This window comes from Callorhinchus milii, unplaced genomic scaffold, assembly GCF_018977255.1.
Source record: "Callorhinchus milii isolate IMCB2004 unplaced genomic scaffold, IMCB_Cmil_1.0 Scaffold30, whole genome shotgun sequence".
Taxonomy (NCBI): Eukaryota; Metazoa; Chordata; class Chondrichthyes; order Chimaeriformes; family Callorhinchidae; genus Callorhinchus; species Callorhinchus milii.
The window spans coordinates 2072098-2085214 of NW_024704771.1; the positions used below are offsets into that span (position 1 = coordinate 2072098).

At 46.9% G+C, this 13117-nt stretch overlaps 1 protein-coding gene across 1 annotated transcript in view; it reads left to right on the forward strand.

The window, feature by feature from the left end:
- Nucleotides 1-3976: 3976 nt before the first annotated feature.
- LOC103172821 (butyrophilin subfamily 1 member A1-like) overlaps nucleotides 3977-13117 on the forward strand; it is a 28284-nt gene continuing 19143 nt past the window's right edge. Inside the window, exons 1-8 of the mRNA XM_042344749.1 lie at nucleotides 3977-4007; nucleotides 5471-5788; nucleotides 7272-7339; nucleotides 8196-8543; nucleotides 8762-9037; nucleotides 11303-11422; nucleotides 11944-11961; nucleotides 12865-12891. Coding sequence (XP_042200683.1) covers nucleotides 5772-5788; nucleotides 7272-7339; nucleotides 8196-8543; nucleotides 8762-9037; nucleotides 11303-11422; nucleotides 11944-11961; nucleotides 12865-12891 — 874 coding nt within the window. The 5' untranslated portion in view covers nucleotides 3977-4007; nucleotides 5471-5771. The remainder of the gene's footprint in view (nucleotides 4008-5470; nucleotides 5789-7271; nucleotides 7340-8195; nucleotides 8544-8761; nucleotides 9038-11302; nucleotides 11423-11943; nucleotides 11962-12864; nucleotides 12892-13117) is intronic.

Consider the following 13117-nt stretch of genomic DNA (forward strand, 5'->3'; position numbering starts at 1 on the left):
ATACCCCTAACCCTCACCCCGACATACACACCCGACCCTCACCCCGACACACACACCCCTGACCCTCACCCCCTGACACACACACCCCTAACCCTCACCCCCTGACACACACACCCCTAACCCTCACCCCGACACACATCCCCTGACCCTCACCCCCTGACACACACACCCCTGACCCTCACCCCCTGACACACACACCCCTAACCCTCACCCCCCGACACACACACCCCTAACCCTCACCCCGATACACACACCCCTGACCCTCACCCCCTGACACACACACCCCTGACCCTCACCCCGACACACACACCTCTGACCCTCACCCCCTGACACACACAACCCTAACCCTCACCCCGACACATACACCCCTAACCCTCACCCCGACACACACACCCCAGACCCTCACCCCCTGACACACAAACCCCTGACCCTCACCCCGACACCCACACCCCTGACCCTCACCCCCTGACACACACACCCCTGACCCTCACCCCGACACACACACCCCTGACCCTCACCCCCTGACCCTCCCCCCCTGACCCTCACCCCCTGACCCTCACCCCCCGGGGCTCATGGCCACACGGCCGCCGAGTTGGGAATCTCGGTGTTGGTGTAGAAAACCCCTTTGATGTGAAACTGTTGATAGTCACAGATAATAATAATGTATTTAATGTCATTAAATACAATAAGTGATTTGATCTTCAATGGAAGGATTTCCCACTGAATATGTAATGTATATAACAGTATATGTGCCATTGCTGTTGACTATAGTGACTTTATACCATATTCTCACCAGTTGGGGCGGAGGTGTCAGAGGGACCGTCGCTCGAGCGCTTTTCTGCTTTTTTCGGCACTCAGACTAAGATTTTCGAACAGTATATGGTTCGGTACCTACGATTCATCATAGTGCCGTGCCGAATCATAAACGTGCTCTTAAATTTGTAGCCTAATTGGAAGCCAAATTCGCACCTTTTTTATCCTGGAGGGCTTTAACCAGATACTAACCGTGTCCTGGCATCGGGAGCTCCACATGGTTGTTTCCTTCCATGCTTCACCTTGTCCTGCGGGCTCCACGGTCCCCACGTCCCAAACGCTCCGTGCTTTTCCTAAATACCTTATAGGCATAATGAGTATACTCAAGCACCCGGAGAGATATTAATTCTAAGTCTCTTTTGGTCAAACCCAACTCCCCAAGGGATAAGACAGATTTAGGGCACCATGCTCCCCTCCAATTGAGGGTTATTGAGGAGAACGTGGTGCCACTAGAATCAGGGAAGGTCTGGTTGACCCAACTCCTGATGGCGGGGGTATTATAATAGGTGACTTTATTACTATGGGCGGCATCCAGATTGGCATTGTCAGCCACTATTTGGCTGTCCAAGACCCATGTATAATGGTTCTTGTGGACTATTAAGTCCGGTTTACGTATGCCCGCTGGCGTGGGGATCGCGGGCTCCGATATTACTCGGAAGCCCCTTCTCCCCAGCTTTTGGGCTACGTACTTACAGACCTGGTCGTGTCTTCGCACACGAATGGAATGGGTGCGAAAGCACGACTGGGAGATGTGGGCTAGGGTTTCCCGGGAACTACACCCTCCGTCGCACCAGGGATCGGCTTCACTCCTGCCCCTTGCACGGCGACTTGCCGTGGGGAGCAGGTTGCCACGGATCTGCACGCAGTCGATGTACGATCGACCGGTCAGGACTCCCGAGCCCCCAGACACCCAATTTTGATATCCGGGGACTAAGTTGTTACTACTGAGCCCTTTCCCGTCGACAGACTGTTCGTGCAGTAACCGGGCCCAGATATTACGCGCCGACTTAGTGCAATGGAGAGTTTCGCCAGCGAAATTCCCCGCGCGTGTTCCGTCCAGAATTCGTTTCCGGAAGGAGGCGGTGTTTGTCGCCTCTCTAACTGCCGCCGAGCCGGATTGCAGTAGGTGGTTTAACCGATTGGTTGTTAGTACAGGAATGGAGGTTCTCAGGCATGGAATGCCCAGACCCCCGTCCTGTACCGCAGCATGAAAGTAACTCGTCGGCGTGTCCCTGGGCAGCCTTAACCACCTACGGACAGCCGCTCGAGTTTGCAGATCCATGGTCTTGAGGCGTTTACTTGTCCAACGTCCCAAAACTAAACGGTATTGCAATTTGGGAATAAGATGGTTGTTAAACATATAGATTCGCTGTTGTGGTTTTAGGGGAGCCCGGGACAGGTTCTGGATACCTTGTTCCAGAATCGATCCGACGGACTCACCCCTCCCCTGATGACGGAAATTTATTCCTAGATATTTAAAGTAATTTATTGCGGTTAATATATTGAGTGGCTGGTTTTTGACTGTAAATTTTTGTGTTGCATCGACGAGATAACGTTTGTGTTTCCCGTCGATGACAATAGATAACGAATTTGATTTACTGGGATTAATTGCTAGCCCAATTTTATCCAAATTGTTGGTTACATGATTTAGGAGGGTCTGCAACCCTAAAGGTGTGGTTGCGAATAACAGGATGTCGTCCGCAAACACAACAGTCGGTATTTTGGTTTGGCCGCCCAGGCGAGCTCCGATTCCAGATGGTATAGTGTCGAGAATCTCGTCCAGGACGAGATTGAAGAGAAACGGGGAGATTGGATCTCCCTGCCTCACCCCCCTCGTCATTGGGATCGGTTCGCCTGGGCAGCCTTTAATCGTAGTGAAGCAATTAGCATAGGTTGATCCTATGTAATCGCTAAGGATCTTGGGGATACCCCGCAACTCCATGGCACGAAAGATCGAGCCATGGTTTACGGAATCAAACGCTTTGTGGGCATCCAGCGAGGCGACACAGAGAGGCGACAAACTAGAGGTACTATATTGGAAAACGGAATCGAGGATGGTTGTGTTTTCTGCCGTTCCGTCACCCGAGCAGAACGCTCTTTGTGCGGAGTTAAATGGTACGCTCTGTGAGCATCTTTTTGCAATTATTCTATGAAATAGTCTAGTAACAGTGGACGAAACGGTTATGGGACGGAATTGTCCTGCTTCGGTTGGGGACTTAACCTTGGGGATTAAGGTGGTTTGATTAGCCCTGAAGGGCAAGGGGAGGTAAGAGTAATTTAGCCATAAGTTGAACATTTTGCTCAGGTAACGGGACGGCAGAGATTTGAGGGTTCCAACGGTGATTCCGTCAGGACCGGGAGAGGAAACTGATATACTACGGACGCAGGTGCGGACCTCCTCCTCTCTAATCGGGAGCACAAGCTCCCAAATAGTGCGTTGGGGGTCCACAGGCCTGTCGTCAGAACAGGAGGGTTTATTAAAAATCTTAGCCCAATAACTGTAGGTGTCAGTGGGAAGGGACGAGGAAGTTTCCTCGGACCATGTCCCGTCCAGGCACATCTGGGCACATTTTCTACGGTTTTTTCTATAAATGTTTTGGATTCGTGCGTAGGCTTTCCGCCTAGCAGCCCTTTTCGCTCCGCTAGGCTTTTTATTGGGTTGAATTGGTTTATTACTGGCGGGGGGCCTCCCGCCCCCAACCTTCGGAATGCCTGGTGCGGCCAACCTGATTAGCTGCTCCGCATGTTTATTTAATAAAGACGTAATTATAGAGTGGGAATAAAGCCCAATACACTTAATAATTTGGTTAACAGTTTCCTCTCCAGGGTCACCATTGCCCGGGGGTAGAGACCTTACATAATCAATGATTCCTTGACGGTGGTTCTCAGTGGCGTTCATGTCGACACTGGGACTCACCGTGTCAGGGATCGGGGGAGTTAAAGGGGTTTTTGGGGCAATGGGAACGAATCGGCGCTTCTGGAATGTTCCCGCCCACCCCCCGCGCATGCGCACCTTCCCGAGTCTGGTCCCCGGCGGGAAAGCGCGGGACCGAGTGACGGTTGGAGACGGGACACAGCGCGCACGCGCGGGAAGGAGGGGCCGCGCGAGACGGAGACGGCGGGAACAGTGCGCATGTGCCGACACCGCGTGACAGCGCTTTGGGCGTCAGGACCCGAGAAGAGCGCGAGAGTCGGTAAGTGAGGAGCGGAGGACCGACCCCGCGCTCCCCCCCCGGACCCCAACACACACACACACAGTGACCGCACACCGACACCACACACTCCACACACCGGTGGGAGCCGCTGAAGGCGGGAAACGGGGAAGAGAAGCCGCACAAAGGCTGTGGCACAACTCCACACACGCACTGTCCCATCGTTGGTCACTGCCGCTTATTAGGAGCCGCGGTCCTGGCGGTCATTTCAGGCTGAAGGCCTTCAGAGTAACCGAAGCTTTCCCGTTGCTCCTTCCTATCAAACACAAAGGTTGTTATTGTGTTACCGCCCGCACCCACTTCAGAGAGGGGGTGGTGTTTGCCAGCAGTCGGCATCGCACCTGTGCTTCCTTCCCACCGCACATCGATTCCCTGACCAGATCGCCGATATCCACCTCTGCCACATCGCCCTCCTCCATCTGTACCGCACATCTGACGCAGCTGAGTCCCTCCTCCACACCTTCATCACTTCCAAGCGGGTCTATTCTAATGGCCCTCTGATCTGCCCAACTCCACCGTACACACATACCATTTATTCAGACTCCCCTTCCCAGATACTCACCCCCACGAAACTCTGTACCACACCAGTCCTCGCCAGGATCCACTGGCTCCCAACCACCGAATGGATTGATTTCAAGATCCTCTCATTTGTTTTCAAATAATTTCATTCCCGTGCACTTCCCCACCTATCTGACCTGCTTACCCCACATTCCACCACCCACTGCCTTCGCTCGGCTGTCTCCAACCTATCTGTCCCATCGTGCGCTCCGTTCCCCCATCAATGGCCGTGCCTTCAACCACTAGACTCTGGAACTCTCTCCCTCCATCCCTCCACCAGGCTCCCTCCCTCCCTCCCTCCCCACCTTGAAATCCCCCACCTAAAAACGTTTCTTTTTGATCTTACTTTTGGTCACCTCCCCTCTCCCTTTCCCCCTGGCTCATTGTCAGACCCCGCCACTGTGCAGTGCTCTGGGATGCTGCACCGCATGAAGGTCACTACATCGAGTTGTTCTTGTGCATATGTATTTGTACGCTGTGTGGAATCTGGGAGGAAATATAGGTATCAGCTCATCATCCTGTAGATACAGGCTGACAGAGCGGGGACACAGTATAACTGCCTGTAAATAAAGTGCGTTGAAACAGGAATTGTGAACTTGTTATGTTTACAATAGATTACATTCTGTTTTTAAAAATTCAGTTTCTTTGACAACATCAAGTGCTGTTTTAATAGACCTAGGTTTTTGATTCAACCTTGATCATATAGAGATGGTCACGGTGTTGTTAATACCTGCACCTATGTCCTCCCCCATTCCAGGCTGCGCCAACCTATCAATCTATCTCAGCTCAGCTCCCTGGCTCCCCACCCCCAGCTGATTGAGTTCCAGATCATGGTTTCACCTCAGTCTCTCCCCTCCCAACCTCAGCAATCTCCTTCAACCATACAGATCTGTTACACATTAACCTGGAAATCAATCACGTGGGACGTTTTCTGTGGATTGAAGATTATTCCAGGGAAACGTGAGGGTGTAACCAGGGTCTCAGAGCAGGAATGTTAGTTACTGACAGCAAGTGATGAGCAACAATCAACATTAATGGTGAAAATCGCAGGACTTTTCCCACTCTAAATTGTTGGGAATATTTGAACTGCCCTTTCCCTGTTTGTGTGCCTGTAATGCGATTCCCACAGAAACCGAAAGCAGGATTAGACTCTGGACATCACTATCCCGAACACACTTTTCATTTTCGATGCAAAACCTAAATAGGTAAGTGTCAGAAATTGTTTCCTGAAATGAACTATTATTTTAGCATCAAAATAATGACTTAACTTTACTCTTATTTCAGTTATAAAGTTCACTGGTTTCAGTTTTATGTGTGGTGTGGAGTTTAATTCTATACCAATAAAAACAAAATGTCTGTCTGTGTATCCACCAAGAACACAATAAATGATTGACGTAGAGACATGATTTATACCTCATTGCAAAGTTCTTGCAAGGGGGAGTGTCATTGCATATTTTTTGGAGGGAACTCCTATCATTGATCTATATTGAAAAATGCTTTAATTAACCCGCAAAATAAGTATTCTGCAACAAAATAGCGACAAGAAATCATACAGCCTTCTAGAGAAATACATCTATGTATCCTAATGAAGGCAAAACGTCTGTCTGTAGTAACAATAATAATAATAATGTCTATCTGTCTGCCAATAACGCATTGATATGGAGACAAGATTTGTACCTCATCAGAAAGGTCTTGCATGGGGGAATGTCATGGGTATATTTTTGGGGGCATCTCCTATCGTTGATGAGCTATGACCTAAACAACCACACCAAGTGCGGAGTCCTGTAGCTCAGTGGTTAGAGCACTCATTTTGCAAGTGAGAGAGTTGGGTTCAATTCCCGGCAGAGTGAAACCTTGGGCAAGTTTCCTTACTCCACACGCCTGATAATAATCCCTCAAGAAAAAAATAATAATAAATTGGTCATTTTCAATCCACTACTGTTTGTGGGACACTGCTGTGCGCAATTGGCTGCTGCATTTCGCTCACAAATACATACAATCAATTCATTTTACAGTCTATTCTGTGAAGCGCTTTGAGACGTCTAGAAGACGTGAAATGTAAGGATTATTATTATCACAGATGTATGGCAGTTTTGCTTAAGGTGTACATACAGTGTTTATGGCATTTCAAATGTGATGGTAACGCTGAAATCTGCATTCCATATTGGATCCTTTGGTTACCAGCAAAGCTGCAACAGGTACAGATAGTGTGAAATAAATGTTCTCTATTGTCAGGTTTGTGTCAATAGTACAATGGGAGCTCTGCAGTCAGTTTATTTCCAATTTGTTGTTTAAATGCTGAGAATTAGAGGCAAGTGAGGAGGGAAGGGAATGGGAGCTCCTCTCTGACCTGCACCTTGTTGGGGTGAATAAGGAGCGGCTATGAGGAGAGGGAGGGCAGGAGCACATTACAGCAGTTACACATAACATGTTTCTTCCCCAAACCACCTCATGGAGACCCCCAGTGCAGGGCCAGGGGGGGCCTCACTATCACAGTTAAAGATCCCACATCACTATTCCAACAGAGAAGGCAGTTTGTTCTGCTGTGTGTGTAAATGCAAAGAACATGTTGGAAATCAAATAATTATTAATTATGTTTTATATTTTATTAATTATATTTGATCACAAATCTCTGTGTGTAATGATCTGATTTGCTGTGTTGTAACCAGTTGTGATCTCATTGTGAAGGTCCGAGAGGATGAGCTGGAAACACTGTATTCAGGTCCTATGGTTTGTGCTTCCCCTCTCACTAGCTGGTAAGGAAACACATTGAATCTCTTTGATTTCTGTTGGTGTTAAATTGCTGAAGGTAAATGGAGAACCTTTCCAATCTGGTTTCTGCCCATGGTACAGGGTCACAGTTACAAATGACATTCTGTCTTTATGCGACCAGGACTCTCTATGTCTCCTCATCTTTCTTGATCTCTCCGTTGCCTTTCACACTGCTGACCACTCTATTCTTCTCCACTTCCTCTCCTGTCAGCTCCACCTTCATGACCTTGCCTGGTTCTGTTCTTACCTTTCCCATCATCTTCACTTTCACCAGTACAGAACCTTGGTTACCTGCGTCACCCTCAACTGTCTTTTATCATCCCACATTATCCATTCTGTCTTCCCCGCCTCCGCATTATTGCCCGGATCCATCACTATCTCTCTCCTCAGGCTGCTGAAACCTTCATCCATGCTTTCATTAGTCAAAAAAAATTCAGACACTCAATTCATGACTAATTGTGGACAATGCTTTGCACACACTTGCCGTCTTTCGCCCACAAAATATACATTCACAGCGCTTTGCAGTATATCTTCTGAAGCTCTTTGATACATCTCTGCAACATGATAATCATAGAATCATCATAGAATTATACAGCCCAGAAGGTGGCTATTCGGCCCATCGTGTCTGTGTCGACTCTTTAAAAAGAGCTGTCCAAATCAACCCTACTCCCCTGCGCTCTCCCCATAGCCCTGCAAACTTGTCCTCTCCAAATAATTATCTATAAGGTGCCATTTTGAATGCAAGGATTATTGATATCTCAGTGAGTGTCTATTGGCAGAGTTTGTCTGAGTCAGTGTGACTGAAAATCCTAACTGTATCCGTTGTTTGTTATTGAACAGAGAGATTCACAGTCAGTGGCCCGGCCCTCCCTGTCCCAGCCATTGCTGGTTCGGATGTTGTCCTGGACTGTAAGTGTTCCACAGACCTGCCACGAGAGGGTGTGGAGGTGAGATGGTTCAGGACAAGGTATGAATCCCCTGTGTACTTATATAGTGAGGGACGTGATCACCTGGGGAAACAGGATGAAGCCTACAGACACAGAACAATACTGTTTGTAGAGGAGTTTATCAATGGCAATGTGTCTCTCAGACTGGAAGATGTGCGGGTGTCAGATAACGGAGAATACACGTGTTTGGTTAGCTACGCCAGATGGCATGAAGAGGCACTGATAGAGTTGAAAGTTATAGGTCAGTAATGTTTACAACTAATTTTATTTCATGTAAGCTGTGTGTACAAACATTATTTGTTAATGTTATGTTCAAAATACAATACTTTATATAAACAAGATATATTATATATTCTTTTGTGTAAATTCATTCAGACTGTTACAAACATACCTTCAGTAAAGTTACTGTAATGTCCCTGGTATAAATATTGTCTGATTCACATTTCCTTTTTCTTCCAGGCCTTGGCAGTCAGCCTTGGATTCATGTTGATGGGCAGCACAGTGATGGTGTGAGGCTGCTGTGTGTATCCAGTGGATGGTTCCCAGCACCAGAGGTTCTGTGGTTTGATGATCAGGGAAATAACTTAACAATACTTAGTCACTGGACGGTTAGAGAGGATTCTAAAGGTCTCTTCTTTGTTAAAAGCCAAATAGAAATAATCCATTCAACCAACAAGATCAGGTGTCTGATTCATAGTTCAGAAAATGAACAAGAAGGAAAACTCCAAATCTCAGGTCAGTAAATTCACTGAATTGTTAATGATAATCTGATAAATATCTTGCAGCTTGTAAAACACATGAAGTGAAAACTAGATCAGTCTGGTGATACAGTCCATCTGATTTCATCCTTTCAAAATACCAAACTTCAACAATCTTCAACATCAACAACAAATTATATTTGTGAAATGCCTTTTATGTCGGGAGAACATCCCAATGTCAGAGGCACTATACAAAGGTGCTGGATATGCAAGGTTTTGGACTTGAGCTGGGATTGGGGTCAGGAGGCATGGAGAGCAGGGTGGTGGGAGTAGGAATGGGACCAAAGGCGAGGTCAAAGAGGTGGGTCTTGAAGGAGACAAGTAACTGCTCAAGATGGAGGGACTGTGGAAGGAATTGGGGCAGAAATATGGAGTTAGCAAATTACAGAGATCAGGAGAAGCAGTACCATGGATATGTTTGAAGGCAATGAATCTTCTCATTATAAATTGATACCAATTCTGAAATGACCTCAGCACTCCAGCTCACCCACCTTTCCTGCTAACCTATTCAAGCTGCTGATTACCTTGTGAATGAATCAATACTTCGTAACTCACAGCCACCATTGCTTCAGAAAAGGCAAATGTTGCCTGATCCACCTCACAGTGAAGGGAAGACTCCAAATTAAGAGCTGAGAAGCTGCAGGACAGCAACAACAAATTACATTTTTAAAGCGCCTTTCACATTGGGAGGACATCAGGGAATTGGACCTGGGCTGGGGAATAGGACACAGTTACAGGACATCCACACAGAGGTAGCAGGACACATGTTCAGCATTCTGAAGATTGAGTTTAAGAACAGACATATACATTTTGGTCACCTTCTGATTATTTGCTTCTATTTATTGTTTCCATTAATTTTCCACTCACTTATGTTCATGAGTTGCCAGGTATGGCTCTGTTATTACTGTTATGTTGGGCAGCACCTTCCAGTTTGATTACCACCAAAATGTGATCATTTAATACATTCGCTGTCTTATTTGTTCCAATGTGCTTTACACTTCTCTTTGGAGTCTCCAATTTGTTTTACTTGACAATAAATGTAAGAGGTTCCTCCAGAAATCACATTTGTAAACTGAAATAAAATAGACATTAGGAATGATTTCCTTTCCTCTGGCATGGCAATTCTATTTCAGAAATATTGCCGTTTACCCTCGTCTCAATAAACTTTCATGAACTCCTCACAATCTCTCTAGCTGATACCCCATTTTCTACCTGCCTTCCTTTGCAAGGTGCTGGGATGCATTGTAGCTTCAAAGCCCCATTCCTTACTCTCCCATCATGTAAAGGTTTCTCCAAACTGGCTTCCTCCCTCCTAACAGCACCAAAACAGCCCTGGTCAAATTCACAGATGATGTTCTCTCTGTCTGTGACCAGGCTCCTCCCTGTGTCTCCTTGTCCTTCTCTATCTCTCACACTATTGACCACTTCTCCATGATTCACCTCACAGCCTCTGAACTTTGCTGGTTTCATTCCTGTCTGTCTCAGCATCTCCACTTTATCTTACCAATGGCTTCACATCCTGCCCAGTATATTCACAGATGGTGTTCCTCAGAGCTCTATCTTTGTTCCTCCTTTTCCTTGTCCACATGTTCACCCTTGGAGTCTGGGTCTCAGGGACTGGGCTAACGAGACGGCCACAAAGAATGGATTTTATTCTGACATTCCCTTACCAACCACAACACTTTGGTGCCACTTCAGCTCCAAGACCCCACTTCTCCCCCCAGTAAAAGTACATAATAATAATAATAATCCTTGTATTTAATATAGAGCGTTATCACATCTTGAGGTGTCTCAAAGTGCTTCACAGAATATACTGTAAAGTAAATTGACTGTATATTTTGTGGGAGATACGTGGCAGCCAATTGAACACTGCAGCGTCCCACAAACAGCTGTGGGTTGAGTGACCAAATTATTATTATTATATTGTATTTTTCGATGGCATTATTAGCCCCGGAAACCGATCTGCCAATCGACAAACAAGCAGATTCGTACTTACTGCTAGGTAAACAGAATCATGTGGAGTAAGGAAACTTGTCTAATGTTTCTCCCTGCACAGGAATTGAACCCTGGTCTTCTCGCATGCGAGGCGAGCACTCGATCCAATACACTACCAGGACTTTGAGTGAAGCCTGTGACAGCTACTGAGCTATTGTGTGTAATGCAGTCACTTGAGGGTAAATAAAGATATTTGTTGTTTGATATGAGAATAGATGTTTAAATGTCTATTTACATTTCTTGACAGACGAGTTCTTTCCCAAAGTGCCAGTGGGTTTGGTGGTTTCCTCACTGCTCTTAGGACTTGCCATAATGATGCTGAGTGTTCTTGTCGGCTACAGTGTAAAACAACACCGAGAGATCAAAGGTACGTTCCCATCAGTAACATCTCTCATCACAACACTGTTACTGTATGAATGTGTAAGTTCTATAAAACAATTGGTCTCTCCCTTCACTCAGCGACCCCGGTCTGTTTCATGCCACTGCCTGATCCTCCCCACCATCAGCAGGTCAGGCTTTCAGCCTCTCTGCCGCCACTCTCTGCAATTCAAGCCAAGAATCCTTCCGACTCGGCCCCTCCCTGCCTCCTTTCAAGGCCTGTATCATGACCTACATCATCCTGCGTTTTCAGTTCATTTTCCCCCTCTTCCACCCCACCCCGGCCCCCACCCCCAGCTCAGACCCCAGCATTGTCAGTGCTTTGGGATGTCCCCCGCTGTGGAAGGTGCTGTGTAAATGTAAATTTTATTGCCCTTCAAACCTCCTGTGATTGTGTTGAGCTGCACTTTGTGTAGTTTCTAACTGTCAATGTTGTAAACATGTAGACTGACCATTAAATAATACTAAATTCAGGATCGGTTTCTAACAGTTCTGTTTTGTATTCTCTAGATCTTGAGAAGAGAGTGGGTAAGTTATCAAAATAAAAACCTTATGTTGTAATTAACCTCATTCACAAGCTTGATGCAAAGCAGACATAGTTTGCCAACAAAATACTAAGTCACTATACTCTCCAGTAAATCCTGTGAAGTGCTTATGAGGAATCAAATACAAGGTTAATATAAGACAACAATGTGCACTTAAATAGTGCCCTCCACACAGTGTAGCGGCTCAGAGTGCTTAACAGTGGCAGAGACCGACTCCGAGATGGGGGTTGGTGGGGGGGGAGAAGGTGACCATAAGCATGGTCGAAAAGGAAGGTTTTCAGGTGGAGAGAGGGGGGCAAGGTGGAAGGATTGAGAGAGAATGTTCCAGAGTTTCGGGGCATAGTGGCTGATTACACGATTTCCAATGGTGGAACGGAGGCAGTAGACAGATAGATAGACAGGTATATGACGGATAGAGGTTTGAAGGGGTATAGAGATATGACAAGTGCAGCTGTTGTATGAACACCTTGCTCTGAGAGCCCATATAGACTCGATGGTGAATGGCCTACTTCTGGGTTGTAAATTTCAATGAATCTATTCCATGAATTATTACAGGCTGTTTAATTCGATCCACTGGTCTATTTCACATCTTTAACTTTCCCTTTTCTCAGACAGCATTGGCTTGTGAATACACACACATTTAGGGGGAGAGAGAATAAGTGAGGTTCAATGAGGGAGGATGGGGGGGGGTGCACGGGGAGGAATAGATAGAGGAAAGTAGAGAGAGAGGGAGGACATGAGAGAATGAGAGAGGGTTGGATTGATAGGAGAGCGGGAGTGAGAGAGGGCGGGCGGGCCCGGGGACCGGCGGGCCAGGGGGCGGGAGGCAGTGTGATTAGGTTAGAAGCTGCCAAAGGTCTGATCACTTCTTCCTTCTTGGTTCCAGGATTGAAAAGGATTTGCAAGTGTGCAGGTAAGAGTCTGAGTGACCAAACAACCAACATCCAACACACTGACTCCTTCTCCCTCCAAATACACTCACATCCCCCAACACACCATCACTGATATTCTCCACACACATTTCCCACCCGCCCACACATCCTCACACCCCCCCCACTCACACACCCCCATACACACAACTTGGACATTCCCCCATACACACACCCTCACATCCGCTTCCACACACACCCTCACATCTC